Source organism: Polistes fuscatus, unplaced genomic scaffold (assembly GCF_010416935.1).
Source record: "Polistes fuscatus isolate 324 unplaced genomic scaffold, CU_Pfus_HIC Scaffold1, whole genome shotgun sequence".
Lineage (NCBI taxonomy): Eukaryota > Metazoa > Arthropoda > Insecta > Hymenoptera > Vespidae > Polistes > Polistes fuscatus.
In genome coordinates this window covers 5025003-5042965 of record NW_025112997.1, presented here as the reverse complement: position 1 = coordinate 5042965, position 17963 = coordinate 5025003, and the positions used below count along the sequence as shown (strand labels likewise).

The 17963-nt window shown below is 27.5% G+C and overlaps 5 protein-coding genes across 6 annotated transcripts; 3 read left to right on the top strand and 2 right to left on the bottom strand.

The window, feature by feature from the left end:
- Nucleotides 1–104: 104 nt before the first annotated feature.
- LOC122514344 (dual oxidase-like) lies at nucleotides 105–8435 on the bottom strand. The gene is made up of 26 exons (XM_043631090.1): nucleotides 8368–8435; nucleotides 7928–8254; nucleotides 7666–7832; nucleotides 7307–7553; nucleotides 5922–6149; nucleotides 5715–5798; nucleotides 5449–5540; nucleotides 5078–5374; nucleotides 4827–4999; nucleotides 4598–4719; nucleotides 4306–4524; nucleotides 4009–4125; nucleotides 3802–3941; nucleotides 3469–3720; nucleotides 3237–3377; nucleotides 3004–3179; nucleotides 2413–2921; nucleotides 2045–2275; nucleotides 1838–1931; nucleotides 1559–1769; nucleotides 1347–1467; nucleotides 1035–1264; nucleotides 788–946; nucleotides 558–713; nucleotides 337–465; nucleotides 105–252 (listed from the first exon to the last, which is right to left on the bottom strand). Exons 1-26 carry the CDS (start codon nucleotides 8378–8380, stop codon nucleotides 127–129), a joined length of 4761 nt encoding a protein of 1586 aa, XP_043487025.1. The 5' UTR covers nucleotides 8381–8435; the 3' UTR covers nucleotides 105–126.
- LOC122514479 (pyruvate dehydrogenase E1 component subunit beta, mitochondrial-like) lies at nucleotides 6113–7347 on the top strand. The gene has a single exon (XM_043631357.1). The coding sequence runs from the start codon at nucleotides 6197–6199 to the stop codon at nucleotides 7268–7270; it is 1074 nt and encodes a 357-aa protein (XP_043487292.1). The 5' UTR covers nucleotides 6113–6196; the 3' UTR covers nucleotides 7271–7347.
- Nucleotides 7776–10387, top strand: LOC122514467 (GPI mannosyltransferase 2). The gene is made up of 3 exons (XM_043631330.1): nucleotides 7776–7851; nucleotides 7964–8211; nucleotides 8634–10387. Exon 3 carries the CDS (start codon nucleotides 8799–8801, stop codon nucleotides 10296–10298), a length of 1500 nt encoding a protein of 499 aa, XP_043487265.1. The 5' UTR covers nucleotides 7776–7851; nucleotides 7964–8211; nucleotides 8634–8798; the 3' UTR covers nucleotides 10299–10387.
- LOC122514345 (probable ATP-dependent RNA helicase DHX34) lies at nucleotides 10357–15548 on the bottom strand. Of its 2 annotated transcripts, XM_043631115.1 has the most exons (16): nucleotides 15036–15125; nucleotides 14466–14968; nucleotides 14231–14397; nucleotides 13924–14130; nucleotides 13704–13836; nucleotides 13462–13610; nucleotides 13146–13378; nucleotides 12897–13083; nucleotides 12616–12810; nucleotides 12341–12550; nucleotides 11889–12254; nucleotides 11634–11809; nucleotides 11339–11449; nucleotides 11129–11250; nucleotides 10807–11062; nucleotides 10357–10725 (listed from the first exon to the last, which is right to left on the bottom strand). In XM_043631115.1, the coding sequence occupies exons 2-16, from the start codon at nucleotides 14872–14874 to the stop codon at nucleotides 10437–10439; spliced, it is 3210 nt and encodes a 1069-aa protein (XP_043487050.1). In that variant the 5' UTR covers nucleotides 14875–14968; nucleotides 15036–15125; the 3' UTR covers nucleotides 10357–10436. The 2 variants fall into 2 exon arrangements, with proteins under 2 accessions (XP_043487050.1, XP_043487042.1); XM_043631107.1 differs by having other exon boundaries at nucleotides 14466–15548.
- A 305-nt stretch (nucleotides 15549–15853) lies between these two features.
- On the top strand, nucleotides 15854–16804 carry LOC122521851 (ATP synthase mitochondrial F1 complex assembly factor 1). Its single transcript, XM_043642560.1, has 2 exons — nucleotides 15854–16013; nucleotides 16203–16804. Exons 1-2 carry the CDS (start codon nucleotides 15854–15856, stop codon nucleotides 16802–16804), a joined length of 762 nt encoding a protein of 253 aa, XP_043498495.1.
- The last annotated feature ends 1159 nt before the right edge of the window (nucleotides 16805–17963 follow it).

Sequence of the window (17963 nt, the reverse complement as noted above, 5' to 3'; positions counted from 1 at the left end):
ATTGAATTTTTTCTACACATTAAATAGAAAATAAGTATTAGATTTTACATCGTTTATAGATAAGTTATATTAATTTATATCATACGTGTATATAAAATCTCCAAATATATATAATATTAAAAAGATTTAAAAACTTTTATATTTATGTTGAAACAAAGTGTTACATTCTTTTAAATTCAGTTCATTACAAGCATTATCGATTGAATGAACAATTGATCGCGAACCACAACTAAATACACCAATTTTATTGACCTGAAACAAACCAAAATTTTATATAAAATTATTATAATAATTTAATATTTAAAAAATTTGTTTTATATATATATATATACTTACATTAGGATGTAATTTTTGAATTAATTGAAAAAACTGAGAAAACTTAGGTCTTCCAAAATGTGTGATTGCCATTAAACCAGTAAATAAAGACTTGTTGTATATTCTTTGAAAGTGACGTTCGCATATATACTGAAAGATATGAAAATTTAAATTAACATATGCCTATAAAAAGTCGTTATACATATTATCTAAAAATTATTAATTTAAAAAATATGTTTTACCAATAAAATGGTACGCAAATCAAATTTTTGATAGAATTGAGTAATAAAAATGTGTACAGATACAGAATTGTTTATATCAGATTTTTCTAGTTCTCTAAGTATATCGACCATCCATTCAAATTGTTTCTGCGTTCTTGTTATCCATATAAAGTATACCTAGAAAAATGAACTTTTATTATAATACTATTATCACAGCGAAAGGATTAAATAAGTATATCAATTATTATTACCTTTTTGCAACCTAAAGCATAATTGTGATTAAATTTAAAAACTATATCTTTTAATATAGATGCGAAAGGTGTTACGCCTATTCCAGCTCCCACCATTATCGCTATGTGATAATTATTCCAATCTTGATGGGCTTCGCCATATGGCCCATCTATATGAATCTATAACAAAATATCAAATATATTTATATATCACAAAATGAATATTATTAGATTATATCAATTTCATAATAAAACATATTATTTTTACCTTTGGTAATGTTTTATTAATGGACATCGAAAATTGTAATTGACTTCTAATATTTTTAGTCCATGGTCCAACTGCTCTGATATGTGTCATTAAGTTATGTTCATGAGGCGCGGAAGAAAGAGTAAATGGATGAAATTCGTTTGTTCCTAATGCTGGACATGCAATTCTTATCCATTGTCCGCATTTGTATTGAAAATTTTGAGGTTTTGCAAAAGTTATGCATGTTACACCTATATACCATATATTGTACTATATAACATTCATAAATATAATTATAATAATAATTATTCATATGGATTTTTAATGTCTTACCTGAGGGTAGAATGCCTGCTTTTAATATTGGTATTTCTATCGTTTTCCTTGTCATTGTAAGTATTTTGTCTAGGACAAATAGTATTGCTGGACCCAAAAAGAAATAATGAAAATATGGCTCCTGTTATTAAACATAATAATTATATTAATTATTAAATTAAAAAAAAGGAACAAACAAGTAATTAATTTTATATTATAAAAATGATAAATACTTGAACTAATCTTCCTGTACCATGTAGAATCATAAGGATATAAAAGACTGGATATAAAGAATGAGTAAAGGAAAAATAACTATAAAGTCTTCTTCTTACAATAGGCAGTGAAAAAAAAAATATTATACCAGTCTGTATAGTCAACAACACACCAGTTATGCCTGTTAATGTTTGAAACATCCAATAATGGAATTTTGGAAGTTCGTCGGTTCTAAATAAAGACAATTATTTTTATATGATCATTTTTTATCATACGTTATATAGAAATAAAATACGTACGAATGAAAATAATTAGGGAACAAACATGTCAGATCATCGGCTGTTTGTGTTGATATATGATAGAAATTGAAACCGTGTCCAATGACGTGTAATACTACATTATAATATATATTAATGAACTAAATTAGCAGAAGTTGAAATATATTTTATGAACAATATATATAAACTTTTTATCAATGAAAGAAAAATATGTAATAAAATTCATACCGGTAAATATAAGAGCCCAATATGCGATATATTTATGCATGTCGATCATAGAATCAAAAGGAATATAATATTGTAAAATTGTATCTCTTAGTAAAGTGTTGATGTTGTGACATGTCATAATCAAAAGTGATGAATATGTAAACATAATAGCCGATGCTGCCCCTCTTGTAAGTGCCAAACCATATCCTAAAATTTGTCTCAAACCTGTATGTTCTCGTTCTATTGAATAATCTGCAAATGATTTTGAACGATTTTAATTTAAAATTGATTTTTATTTTTAATTAATTTTAAGTGTTTCTCATGTTTGGGATATAAAACGTATCACATATTGTTATAAGAAAAAATATGAAAATAATGAAGATACTTACGGTATGCGCGTTCTATAAATATTAAAAGTAAGATCTCAGTGTACAGAGACATCCAAAATATTTGTAATTGTTTATTGGCAAGAGATTTCATCATTGGATACCAATAAATATTTTTATATTCGTTGGTATCATCTACGATCTTTTGATTATCGATTGTTTCCTTCTCTTTGTTCCAATCCATATTTTTTTTTGTAATTTTACCCTCAACTCTTGATTTCAAGTCATCCAGATCCGTATACAAGCTATCCACTGTTTTTTGTACTTCTCCTACAAACGATGATTTGACAGTTCCCATTCCTGCATGTAATCTCCTTGTTTTTCCATCAGAATTAACGTTAAATTCTAATTCGATATAGTTAAGTTTATCATTAAATTCTCTAAGTAGATATTTAAAATCCATTAAATTAATAGTTTCTTTAGAAGCCAAATTTACTTGGTTCATCATTGAATGAAGAAGATTTTCTAATTCATCATGTGTTACATCAGTATTGACAGTTTCTAAAAAGGATCTAACAACAAAAACACGTTATCAAGAGTTTACTTGGATTCACGTACGCATGCAAAGTAGAGAGAAAATAAAGAAAGCATTACTTTAACATGATCATAAAATCTTCTTTTGTAAGTCTTCCTGTACCATTTATATCATACATATCAAACATAAATTTCATCTTTTCTTCTGCACTACCTTTGAGGAATATTACCAACATATCAACAAATTCACGGAACGATATAAAACCATTTTTATCTTTATCGACCAAATTAAATATCTAAAAAAATCAAATTGTTATTACGATACATATTAATTAAATTTTATGATTTATTACCTTTTTAATAAATTCTGCATCCGGTCGCATACTCAATGATTCTGCAAATTCGGTAATAGCCAATTCCGTATAAATCACTTCTTTTGCAATATTTGAACCTATTTGCAATATTTCATCTTCGGTATGCACTATATGAAATGCCTGCAATGTTGTAAATATTAAGAAATGTTACAAAAGAAAATCAAGAATTTCATGTAATAAAATTTAATTTTAATTCGTTATAGAATTATACCTGTGCAAAGACAACACGAAAAAATTTTTCTATTTTATCTTGACGATCTTTCTTCGTAGTAGCTTTCTTCAACATTTCCGTGCTATTAATATTTGTAGTTTTGTTCAAAGTTTTTATAGAAATATCAGAAATAAATTCTTCAAATGCTTTAAGAAATGAAGTTTTTGAATCTAATGAATCAAATTTGAGTACTAAATCATAATTGTGTTGAACTTTAATCATAATATAATTGCTGTCAGATGAGACAAATATCTAAAATTAAGATCAATCTTTTCTATATCCGAGATAAAAAATATATTTTTAATAAAAAGATTTAATATTAATCATAAGTACATTTACTACGTTGTCATTCGTAAAATCAATGAGCCTCGTTATCTTTCCAACAACATTTTGTAATTCAAGTAGCATGTTTTCTCTATCGAAAATAACAAATACAAGTTTTTGTTCCAATCCTCGGCCCTGCCATTCGGTAGCTGTGAAAATACAATTATTAACATAAAATAATATTATGAAAAAATAGTTATTTAATAAATATCTTACCCGTACATATCAGTTTTTTACTTTCTCTCGCAAGAAATGTTATACGGCATTTGGATTGATAATTTATTTGTTCCTTTTGCTTAAAATGTAACTTGTAAAGAAGAAATATAACTATTCCTATATGGGAAATTATTATTTGAATCATATATATATCCTTATATATGATTAATATTATTATATTCCATATATAATATATAATATATATATATATATATATATATATATATATATATATATATATATGGAGTATAATATTAATTATTTTTATAATAATATAATAATTTTCATAATATATACCAAAGAAAATTCCAGTTAATCCCGTAAATGTAAGTACAAAAGATATTTCGCTATTGTTAAAGTAATCATAGGTTTTTAAACTAGTACATTTTTCAACGTTTGTTACATTAACCGATGGAGCACAATAACATTTGTTTTCGGTATCGTTATTGTTTTTCTTTATCAAGTTACAACAATCATTTCTCAATACATCTTTACAGATTTTGCTTATATCATTATCTGAAAAAAATAATGTATTTTACAAAAAGTTATATTATGATATCTATGTAGTATAGGTGAATATTTTGCGTACCATCAGCAGGAATTAAAAAAGGATTTTGTGGAATATCATCGTAGTTCATATCGGTTATAGATATCAATATATCATAGAATGATAAATTTTCTAATCTATCTATTTCTTCTTGTGTAAATAATCTAAACAGTAGAGAGAATTACATCTGTATAATTAATTAATTATTTTTTTCCAAAATACATAGATTTAAAGAATTGTTGTAATGTAGTGTAAAAAGTATTCTACGTACCCATTTTTTTTATTCTTATACCAAAATCTATCTCCTGCGCGTATACGCACAAATTGATCGGTGATAATTTTTTGAAATAATTCTCCGGGATTATCACGAGTTTCTAATATTCCACCGACCCAAACGTCAATATTATCGACAGAGTTATTGTATAATTTAAATAATTTGGTAATCTAATACCCGGACAACACACAAAATATTATTTAGTAACATGTAGAAGAAAATAGAGATTTACAAATTTTTTATCGTACCTGTGGGTTAATCTTATGTAATGTCAAGTTTTTAAAATGTTCCATGTCTTTAATTTTAGTTAAATTATATTCAACCCGTGCAGTATTATAATCAGGTAATCCATGATCTCTGCCTCTTTGTATATTGAGGGCCATTAAATCTCTTCTTGAAAATTCAAGTGGTCCAAATAAATGACCGCGTAAATCTTCTATTATTTTATGATCTTCTTTTTCACTTAATTGCACAGCCATACCCATTATTAACTGCTCGATATTGAGACGAATATTTAATTTTGTTTCATTTTGGAACAAAGAATTCTAGAAAATAACTTTTAATAGAATAAGAAATTGATAACAAATTGATAAAAAATTGATTTTTTATAGAGCAATACCTTTGGCATCCAGTAATTGTTACATGTTCTAATAGCTCGTGCATTAAGTTCTAACTTACATTCATTTCTTGCATAATTTCGTAAATAAACACCTGTTTTGATGCGAATGTGTGATTAATGCAATTTATATGTTTAAATAGACATATATAAATATATTCATAAAGTTAAATATCACAATTTGTTTTTTTAAATAGAATTTCAATTATTTCTTTTTAAGTAGGCCATGAATTAAATTTATTATTTTGTATATAATTTTTTGAACCTACCAGCTGGTACTAAAGTGTGACCATAACGAAAGGCAGCAGCTTGAAAAAACTGATCTATTTGTGGATCGATATTAGGATCATAGCCTATAATAAATATATAACATTTGATAAAGCTCTTTTTACCTTTAAATTTATAAGATAATCATTTTGTGTAACATATCATTCAGATTTTGTTTTAATACTGATCATTGGTATTTTTATTCTTACGTTCGTATGGTGGTAATTTCTTTCCTAGCCACTCTTTTATCCATTCATTGGTAATTATATGCTGTTGCGTCGCAATTACCCATTTACGAGCTTCATTGTAAATTTTTTCAGTCGTCCAATTTTTATGTTGACTCTTTATGAATCTCGCAATATAATTGTGCCATCTGAACCAAATTATTCCAAATGTCAAAAGAAACGGATTTTCATTCCCCCTTGGATTTCCTAATTCTAAAACAAAGATTAATGCACACAAATTATTAAATATTTCCTTAAAAATGTTAACCATTTATTTCTTGAGACGATCACTATTATCAATATCTCATTTCGTACAAAAAAGATCTCTTAGATCCATTACCAAAATGACTGTAAGAGATGCACTGAATTTGGCTCTTGACGAAGAATTAGAACGAGATGAAAAAGTATTTATTATGGGAGAAGAAGTTGCAGAATTTAATGGAGCATATAAAGTAACACGAGGACTTTGGAAAAAGTATGGAGATAAAAGATTAATTGATACACCAATAACCGAGGCAGGTTTCTGTGGTATAACCATTGGAGCTGCATTAGCTGGATTAAAACCAATTTGTGAATTTATGACATTTAATTTTTCTATGCAAGCTATTGATCGAGTAGTAAATGCAGCTGCTAAAAGTTGTTATATGAGTGCAGGAAGATATCCTGTATCTATAGTATTTCGTGGTCCAAATGGTAATGCTAAAGGATTAGCAGCTCAGCATTCGCAATGTTTTGGAGCTTGGTATATGAGTGTTCCTGGCTTGAAAGTTATGTCTCCTACAAGTTGCGAAGATTATAGAGGTAGTTTGAAAGCTGCTGTAAGGGATCCAGATCCTGTCTTAATTTTGGAAAGTGAAATTCTTTACAATTTTGAATTCCCTCTATCGGATCAAGCTATGGACAAAGATTTTGTTATACCAATAGGTAAAGCAAAAATAGAAAAATCTGGAAAGCATATTACGTTAATTACTCATGGTCAAGCGACAGTATCTACTATGAAAGCAGCCGATATTTTAGCAGGACAGGGAATTGAGGCTGAAGTTATTAATCTACGTTCTCTTAGACCTCTTGATTGGGAAATGATTTTTAAATCTATCAGTAAAACACATAGAGTAATGACAGTCGAATTCGGTTGGCCTAGGTGTGGAGTAGGTTCTGAAATAGTTGCAACTATTATGGAAAATCCTATTTTCTATGAACTGGATGCACCAGCAATTCGTTGTACTGGAATAGACGTTCCGATGCCTTATTCAGAACCAATTGAATACGAATGTACTCCAAAAGATCATCATATTGCTGAATTTGCTAAGAAAGTTTGTGGATTAAAAATTTGAATATTTTCATCATTGTGCAAGTAAAATTATACTTACTGAAGTATCTATTGACATTCTCCGTATAATGTCGGGAAACGTATTTATCATGTCTGATCGGAGGTGGTGGATTTGCCATTGGTAATCTAATTGTGTTTATTTCTGGATACTGATACGAATCTTTAGACGTTGCAAGTAAACCATTTGTATCAAAAGTTCCATTAGCATATGTCCTTAACATATTTGACCATGCTTTACTAGTACCATAAATTAATCCTCCATCTATATATGGTGTTATTTCATTTAACTACAGAATAACAAAATTTTATATAAATAAAATAACATTTCAACAAATTATTTATCAAGTGTTATTATTATTATTATTTTTTTTTTTTAATAAAAGTTTTAAATAACTGAACCTGTTGCCGTGGATTATTTGGAGAAGTACCTGTAGATTGGTCATAACGTGTACGCAGTACAGGCATTTGTTTAATTTTACCTTCAGGTTTTGTCATTTCTATGTTAATATATTCAGGAGGACATGCTGGTCTTTGGGCATCCAATATTTCTTCCACAACTTGTTGACCTACATAATATATTAATCAGTAATAATATTTATATTTGTATTTAATTTAATAATCATCGCTATTCACATGATTGTTAAAAGATTTATTCACATACCAAAAAATACTTGCAATACATTTCTTTTTCTTACAGATTCAGACCCAATTTCTCCACTTAATAATTCTCTACTTATATCCAATGGATTTGGTCTACTTTTCAAATCAGGTTTATATACTCCATCTTTATAAGCTGCAGGCAATCTTCTTAAAAGTTGAGTATCGACTGCGCCAACTTCTGGTCGACCAATATTATTGTACCATCCATCATATCCAGGATATTCAATTGAACCTGGGTCACGATACTTGATTGGGAGTTTATGTTTTTTTGGGTTCGAATATCCAGTAAGTAACCATTGAATTAAATTTTCTTTATTTTCTCTCAAGTCTGATTTGCATAAAGAGTTGATAACAAGTATATAATTAAAATAACAAAAAACATATATACAAATTCTTTATATGCGTATTACATTTAAATTATAATGAAGTATTTCTACTTACCTGGTTTCTTCATATACGTTGTCAAAACAGGAGTTTCTTCATTACTTAAATTTAATTGAACTGTTAAAACGGACAAATATAATAATAAAAAAATCATTTTTCTTTTTATATACTTTAATAGAATATTTTGACTAATTTGTTAAATCTTGTTTATTTTTTTGCTTGTTATAGTTTTATAATATTTTAATGAAATTAACTAGAGAATAATAAAAACGACTACTAAAAGGAACGATTTACTTATACAATGCAATTTTGAATTCTTTTAGAATATGATAAAAGAAAGCAGGAAAACCACAAGATATGAATCATCGAAGTTTTTTGACGTAGAATTTAAGTATTTTTATGATCATTCAATTTGAATATAATATAAATGAAAGAAGAAAGAAGTAAAACTTGTTAAATATTATACGAGCATTACAGATAATTGAAAAATGCACGCAGCGAAGAAGAAGATTTTATGTTTTGCTATAATTTCTCGAACGTTATTACTAATTTTACAATTCCTTTTCAATATTATATTTCCCGATCACAATGCAGATGCTTTTAAAAGTCCTCCTGATATTCACGAACATGTTTCTAATTATGACATTACAATTAGGTTTTTATTCGACGGTTTAATAAAATGGGATGCAGAGTATTTCATACACATAGCAAAGTATGGATATACTTATGAAAACATGCTTGCTTTTTATCCATTATATCCTGGAATTATTCGAATTACTGCAATAATAATAAGAAAGATATTTTTTATATTTAACGTTCACAGCTCTTTGATCCTTGCAGCTATACTAATTAATTATTTATGTTTCATTAAATCGGTATCTATTTTTTTTGACCTCAGTAAATTAGTATTAAAAAATACTAATATAGCGTATAAAGCGGCGATATTATATTGCATAAATCCGGCCAGTATATTTTTTTCTGCCGCATATACCGAAACTATTTTTGCATATTTCACTTTTTATACCATGCTAGAAAGTATAAAAAATAATATATTTACAATTGTTCCCTTAGGATTGTCTACTCTTATAAGATCGAATGGCATTGTAAATGTCGGTTTTTTAATATATTTTAGATTTAAAAATATATTTAATACTTTAACGTTAGAAATCAGTTCGAAAAAAGATCATATTTCCATTATAAAATTATGTAATTTAATTGTAAAGAAAAGATTCATACTAATTGTAAGTATGTTTCAATTATTGATAATAGTCATTTTATCTTTCATTCCATTCATAGTCTTACAAATATATAATTACACGATATTTTGTAAAAGCGAATTAAATATACCGATATTACCAACTCATATTGTAGATTATGCTACAAAAAATAACTTAATATTGCAATACAATAGTACTTCTTCTACATGGTGCCATGCACAAATACCCATGGCTTACTCATATGTACAAGAAAAATACTGGAATATTGGTTTTTTAAATTATTATAAATTAAAGCAGATTCCTAATTTTATTTTAGCTTTACCGATATTATACATTATGATCAAATGTATCATAGAATTTTATTCGGAACATAAAATGCAATTCTTTTCTTTAGGACTTGTAGATATAAAGTATGAGAAAAATAAAATAGAAAAAAAATATCCAGCGGAAATGTTTGTATTCGTAATACATGGAATATTTTTAACAATATTTTGTATTTGTTTTGTACATATTCAAGTAAGCACACGTTTATTATGTTCTGCTAGTCCTCTTGTTTATTGGTATTGTGCATTATCTTTATCTCGTGTACTAAAGTTCGATAGTGCAAGTGATTCGATATCCAAACGTGAACAAAATTTATTTTCTAATTCGAAAATATTATTTTTATTTAAACAAAACTATACCATAAAAGATAAACTTATATTATTATATTTTTTAGGATATACAATCATAGGATGTTTTATGTTCGTAAATTTCTTACCATGGACATGATTACATTTTACTTGAAATTTTTGTATATTATTTATACATAGAAAAATGTACAAATATATATAATATATATCTATATTTTTTGTTTTTTTCTTTAGAAATAAAATTAAAAATAAATTTATTAACAATATAATATGCTGTTCACGGCATGTTTGCTTTTATATGTTGTCTCTTATGCTTCAATATTTCGATAGGCGTGAGATATAAAGCTTTTGAACATTCAGGACAATTGTAAGCCTGACTGTTGGGTTTTACCTTTACATGTTCTATTTTATTAGTAGTTTCTTTCATCGATGATTGCATACAAGTACTTTGATGTTGAAGTTTTTCAATACTAGTGAAGATAGTTTCTAGATTGCATCGTTGACAAGTCCAGGTAGTTTCACACATATCAACAGCTATTTTGTCACTCCAATCAGTTTCCTTTATACTATATTAATAAATTAAAAATATTATTAGATTATATTACAACTGATCAATGTGTACAAATTTTGTACCAATATTTCCATACCAATTATATGTAATATTATCAGTCAAGTGCACTCCTCCTTTTATTGAATTAAATACGGGCTTGAAATCAAGTTTAAAAGGGTTAGGATCAATATGTACAGCATTTTCGTCATTCCCAACGTATATTATCTTTAAATCAGCAGGTAAAAGACGCTTTATAACGTATGGAACTGTTGTATGCATATAGTCAATTAATTCTTGAGTAAGTTCATATTCTATATCACTAATGTTAGACATATTTTTTGCAGTCCCTGATTCTAAAAAATAAAGGATCAATTAGTATTCTTTTTCAAATTCTTTTCAGCTTTCTTTTTTTATTATACCTTTCAATCTTTCATTTAAAAGAAATTCCCACTTATGACGTAGCCTAGTAGATTTCATCAATAATGTTTGTCCGGTATCGGGCACAGGAAATTCTAATAGCAGCCATGCATCGCATACTATCCTAAAATTTCAAATAAATATATTTATACGATTGTAACAGATTTATCAATGTATCGATGCTATCTGGCAATAATTTTGTATGGACTTACATTGAAAAAGTAGCATTAGTATCAATTTCTTGCGCAAACAATAATAATGTTTGTGCAGCAGGCATTCTAAGTGTGTTCACCAAATAAGGCTTTGTAGTTTCTAGTAGAGATCTGTGTGTTATATATAATATATAACATTTAATAAATAATTAGATAAAAATAAAATACAATAGGTGATTGAATTGGATAATCCACTTAAAGATAATGTTTGTTACTCGAATTTTTCATTAACCAATTACCCACTGTATAATTAATATCATTTATATTTATATTGTTTAATAGAAAAAATACTTACAAATATGTTAATAATTGATGCTTAGAACTAACAGGAGTTTTGCTTTTAAAATTCGGTATCGATATTATATCATGTTCCTCAAGTTGCAGAACTTGTGGATAATTACCAAAGAAACTCATTGGATGTAATGCAATATACGGTTTAGTTTTTGTATGAAACAGCTGCTCGCTTGTAGACTGAAACATTTTAATATAAATAGTAATAATAATATAAATAGATAAGTTACATTAATTTACAAAAAGTAACATTTTTTACCTTGCAATAATTGAATTCATCAGCACATGCGAATTGTGGATACAAACCACTACAAAGTATTAATTTTAACATCATTAAATCTTTATAACTACACGCAGTAGCCGCAGTTAAAAGATTCTGAACTTGATTTGCATCATTTTTCATTCGAAATTCAACATCTTTTATGTCTATTTCATCATCGTTATTATCATCTTCTAGTTGTATATCAAATGTGTCTACTTTTAATTGTTTACGTTTCCTAGGCGCACTTTGTTTATAGGTTTGTTTAAGTGATTTTAAAAGTTTTAATTCACCATGTCGTATTGCTCGTTCGGCACTGGTCATAGAAGAATTTGGTTCAGCTAAACTTTTTAATAGACCGCAATCCTGTATATCGCAATAAATGATTTTATCAATTAATTTTTGAGATATGAAATGTACCAGTCAAATATTGATGGATTATTTAAACTAACTTGAAGTAATTCTTTAAATTGCGTTCGTAATTTGATCATTTCATAAAATCTTTGTTCCTCTAAGCCTCTTCTTTTACACCATTTTCTGCTGTTATTTCCACTTCCTCTAGATTCGTGTGTACTTTGTTGTTTAACTTCCAACCATTCTCTAAATGCATTTAATAACGTTATAGGATCACCATGGTCAGATTCTAACTTTTTCCTAGACGTCTTTAACAATTTTTAAGTATAATTAAAAACAATTATAATAATTATAAATAATTTAACATTCTTACCTCGCATTCTATATCTTTATAGGCTCTATTGGTAAAAGGAGTTTGTATGCTTAAAGCAGCGGCAAGTGATAATACTGGTTCAACTTGATGAAAAATAGAACCCATTATTAACATCTTTCCTATTCTAATATCAACTGGGAGACGCGATAATGTTTGACCAATAGATGTTAATTTTTCATCATTTGTTAATGCTCTCTAAAATAAAAAAGGAGATAGCTAACTCATATAATAGATAAACGTTGATTCAAATTTATAATCGGCTAAAAGTATGGATTATTTACGTGTTCTTTTAACGATAATATTGAATTTTCTATGCTTTCCGATGACGGAGGTTCTATGAATGGAAATTTTCTTGCATCTGGTAATCCCATAGCAATCATTTGTAACAGTAAAGAATCTAAAGGAACACGTTGGATCTCAGGTGTTGTATATTCTTCAAGAGCCGTGTATTCTTCTTCGGAATAAAGTCTGTAAATAATTGTTATTACAATATTTTTGTTAGTATACACCGTTTAAAAATTTTAACATACCTGTAACATACACCTGGTCCAGTTCTACCAGCACGACCTTTCCTCTGTTCTGCACTAGACTTACTGATCCAGAATTCCTTGAGACGTTCCATTTTACACAAAGGATCATAACTCATCTCTTTGACTTTACCACTGTCGACTACAAATCTAATTCCATCTATAGTAATAGAGGTTTCAGCAATATTTGTAGATACAATACATTTTCTCACTCCATCTGGAGCATAGTCGAATACCTGAAAAACATATATTTAATTTCTGAGATACTTTCGATAATTAATATTATAAAAATTGTTTAAAATTTTATCTCATTTTATACTTTATCTTGATCAGCAAGAGAGAGCGAGCTATGTAATGGTAAAATAATCCAATTATTTTTTTTCATGCTATATTCCCTGGCAGCATCTACGACTGCAGTAATTTCTTTCATTCCGCTCAAAAATATCAATAAATCACCTTTTTCATCGGCTGAAAATAAATCAAATCATTATTAATAATAATAATTTTTGCTCTCTCTCTCTCTTAATTGTAATATTATTTTTAGATAAAATATATCTTTACCTGGATATTTATGATCAATCATTTGCATTATTTGTACATAGGGACTGGGATTAAATCTATTATTCTTATATTTCATATCTTCTATTGTAATAGGTCGGAACAATAATTGAATGGGATATAATCTTCCAGGAACCTAAATATCCCAATAAATAATTTGAATGAACGATAAGTATGCATTACTATTGTTTTATGTTACAAATATATATTTATATTGTTTAACCTGTATCACTTTAGCATTCTCCTTGGAAAAATAATCACTAAACAATTGTATGTTGATGGTAGCAGACATCAGTATCAATTTTATATTAGATTCTTGATGTATAATACATTTCATGACGCCTAATAAGAAGTCACCATGTAAATTGCGTTCATGTACTTCATCCAATACAACAATGTCGTATGGTAATAATCCAGATTCACCAGATACCTACAGAGTTAGTAAATCTCTAATTTGTATATATGAAAAAATGATTAATACATTATTATGCATTATAATACATTATCATTCTGATCAGAATAATTTGTACCTGTCTTAAAAGTAAACCCTCTGTAATAAAAGTTATTTTAGTTTCTTGTGTTTTTTGTTTTTCAAAGCGAATCTGATAACCAACTTCATTATGATTTTCAGTCAATGTTTCGAAAGCAACACGCTTTGCTAAAGATATACATGCTATTCTTCTAGGTTCTGTACAAACTGTAAAAATGAGTATATTGATTATTCTATGCAATGTTTAATAAAAAAATGTAAATAAAATATCTTACCAATTTTGTTGAAACCAGCAGAATATAAATATTGAGGAACTTGCGTTGACTTTCCGCAACCAGTATCACCAGCGATAATAACAACTCTTTCTTTTTTAATTGTTTCAATAATTTCATTCTTATACTGAGCAACTGGTAGATTGGCCTGCGTTTCTCGAAGTTTCTTTAATTTAGTAAATTTTTCTTTTTGTTTAAAATCTAAATATAAATTAATGATATATTTAAATTTTAATAATTGTTCTTTAGTCAATGCTTTGGTTTCAGGAACTCTGGCAAACAATTCTCCAAAAGTTAAATTTAATTTAAAATTTATACAGTGTGCTTTGTGATATACTTTTGGTACCCCAAGCGCATTCAAATCATAGACCGGTCCTGCATCATTCACATTGCTCATTCTTTTTTCTATCATTTCATATTTATGAACAAATTTCCAAAAGTCATTTGTATCAGAAATTAAGTTAACATTTGCTGTAAATACTTTATTCAATTCGTTCGTGTATTTGCTAAAAGAAAAATGTTTATTATCGTGTTGGGACTTATATTGGTCATTAGTTAAATCCACTTGTTTACATTCATCATCATTTTTATATCCTTGCGAGGTCGAATGACCAAACGAGCTGTGCTTGTGTTTTTTACTTTCAACATTATTGTCATCTCTTTCGTGATATCTCCTTTTTTTTATATTATAGTCTGAATCATTTTTAACGCGATTAGAGTGATGACTAGACGACATGATTTTTGTAATAAATAGATTTTAAATTGAAATAATTATTAAAATGCATAATTCCGAATGGTTTACAAACTGTGATACTTTTATAGTTCTCTTTTTTCACATATATATCTTGATTCACATAAATTTTTGCAAAAATATATGCAGATTACAGAAGTATTGATAAAATCGAGTATACATTAATGACGTATGAATTTTAGGATTGATTATAAATTCAAGTAAATAAAAATGATATAAAAGTCACTTTAAAACTATCCACCATTTTTTTTAGAACACGTGTGACTTCAGCGACGCGCGTGAATAAAATGTGAACTACAGTGGTCCTCGTAACGCGTAACAGTATCAGTCGGTACATAAGCTTGTGTAGGTTATAAACCTTTACGTGTAAAATACTTTACAAATTTATGCACGCGAGAAATAAATTAATTTAATTAAGACAAGTAAAGTAATTAATTCGCTACGCTCGTCTAATTAATATGCGTTTATTTTTTCGATCGTTCGCGTTGTCTACATAAACACGTGACTAAATATATTTTAAAATAGTTTGAATAAGAAAAAAATAGGTTAACATTTGTTGATTATGAGCTTATGGTTTTCATCAATATTTCGTTATTCTCGATATATTACAGCAAATAAAGTAGCATTATCCTTTATATTCATGGCATCTCGAACTAAGACAGATCGAGTTTTAGAAAACTTGAAAAGTAATCCTTACTTTGATAAGTATGCAAAGAAAATAGCAGAACTTCAATTGATAAATCCAGAATTATTAGAAGAACGTATTGAAGAACAAGAGAAAAAAATGCAAAAGAAAAAAGGTAACGTATCTACTTTTATGTAGTTTTAATTATTGTTATTTTTGTTATCGTAGATAGTGTTCGTTGAGATAAGACAAAATAATTTTAATTCATCGCACAGACATTCTGGTTTAAGCATGTTATCTATCTATTATTTTATTGGATTAATTCATTTCACATGTAGGTTTTTTGTATCTTTTTGTATTATAGAAACACAAGAACAAGAGCGTAATTTATATCAAGCTAAAGCCAAAGCAGAAGTGTTACAACCATCACCTATCAAAGAAGCACGTCTCAGTGATATTATGAACATAGAGATGATAAAGGGAAAAACTAAAGAAGAAATTGGTGAAATTTGGATGGAGTATCATAAGCAGAAAGATTATATTTGTGCGATAATAGAATCGGAGCAATATGAAAAGATACTTGGTTATGGAAGTAAATATCCTTTGTTTCTCTTACCATTACCAAGGAAACAGGGTTACGAATTTTTCTTAAGTCAATTCCAAGGAAATAAAGTTTATGTGACATCCCTGTTATGGTATCAGACTCACAAGGAGAATGCACCGGAGTGTTTAACCCTAACGCATTATACAGAATTCAAGGATAGCATGGGAATAGTATTGATGCGTGGTGAATTCGATTTAAATTTTTTAAATTGTCAAGAGGCACAATGTTTAACCAATGAACTACAGTTATATTACATTGGTAAAAATTCACAGAGGTTGAAATTATTGGAAACATTTAATAATAATCCTAATAATTTCAAGTACAACGATCTTATCAATCATTTGGAAAAAATATCTTTTTAAACGTTTTTGTACATAGTTGGTGTTTCACATAAGAATAGTTATGTTTTATGTATATTTTTATTAGAGCAAGTATAAAAGATATATTAAATATTGTTTAAGAAGAAAGGAGAGTTAAGTTAATATAAAATAGTAATGTTTTCATTATTAACAAATTGGAGACCTGTAGTAACAGATTAGACAAGTCTGATATCTTGTAAATTGTTGATTTCTTTAACACATTTCGCCGAATTAAGAAAAAAATCGTTAAGGATCATCGCAGAGGTTGGTATTGTATTTTTCATTATTTCTTTTGTCTTATTAGTCATAGAATTATCAAGCAAGACCGATAAATGTCCATAGAAAATAAACAACAGAAATCTTGGACATAACATGTTCGTTATATTTCTTTTGCACTTTTTCTTGGTTTCAAGATTGTAACTAAATTTTTGTTCTTCTTCTTTCTATATTACTTTTTCAATTTTAATTTTGAACTCGCCAAAGTTTCTTGAAAGAGTAGTAATTGGTATTGAAAATAAAGTCATTAAACAATGAGAAATTCTTTAATTGTTTCTTTTTAAGATTTTAAAATTAAAAAATAAAAAATAAAATTGTTGAAATTAAAGATTTTAGATTTAAAAATATTAAAAGAATATATAGTAAAAAAGAAATATATATACTATGCTAGATGAACCAAGAAGAACAATTGAAAATAATAATACGTCATACGTTATACCATCGTTGTATCATTAAGAATTCAATAGCGATTTATGACAGACATTACATCGAATTTCGCTTATTAAAAGGATTATTTATTTTAATCTACTGAATGAGGCGCTAATTGTGAGTTATCGTCCCCGCTTGAAATAGAAAGAGTGAGTGAACGAATGAGAATGAGAGAGAGAGAAAGAGACTATTAAATTATATCTATTACATTTATATACATTTTACATACGTACATTATCTCAATTAATAGGCAAAGAAGATGAAAGCAGATCAAACATATAAAAAAATAAAAGGATGTAAAAACGTGATATTTCGTTATCGGGAATAAAATTGCTTTCGCGTTGCGTCAATTTTTTTTTTTATTCTGCAATTTGAGGTGAAAACAAAAAAGGAAAAAAACACCCAATGTACTTACGTAGAGAGACAAGTGAACAAAAAAAAAGAAGAAGAGGGAAAA

Bases quoted from the DNA above. Each gene is read 5' to 3' on its own strand.
- LOC122514479 (XM_043631357.1), top strand. From the start codon at position 6,197: ATGTTAACCATTTATTTCTTGAGACGATCACTATTATCAATATCTCAT.
- LOC122514344 (XM_043631090.1), bottom strand. The intron at 4,126-4,305 runs GTATATATTATG...TTTCCCATATAG, and splicing joins ATTAACTGGAATTTTCTTTG to GAATAGTTATATTTCTTCTT. The intron at 1,932-2,044 runs GTATGAATTTTA...ATTATAATGTAG, and splicing joins TTGGGCTCTTATATTTACCG to TATTACACGTCATTGGACAC.
- LOC122514467 (XM_043631330.1), top strand. From the start codon at position 8,799: ATGCACGCAGCGAAGAAGAAGATTTTATGTTTTGCTATAATTTCTCGA.
- LOC122514345 (XM_043631107.1), bottom strand. From the start codon at position 15,198: ATGTCGTCTAGTCATCACTCTAATCGCGTTAAAAATGATTCAGACTAT. The intron at 13,084-13,145 runs GTATGTTAAAAT...AATTATTTACAG, and splicing joins GGACCAGGTGTATGTTACAG to ACTTTATTCCGAAGAAGAAT. The intron at 11,450-11,633 runs GTAAGTATTTTT...TATAACACACAG, and splicing joins CATCAATTATTAACATATTT to ATCTCTACTAGAAACTACAA.
- LOC122521851 (XM_043642560.1), top strand. From the start codon at position 15,854: ATGGCATCTCGAACTAAGACAGATCGAGTTTTAGAAAACTTGAAAAGT. The intron at 16,014-16,202 runs GTAACGTATCTA...TTTGTATTATAG, and splicing joins AAAAATGCAAAAGAAAAAAG to AAACACAAGAACAAGAGCGT.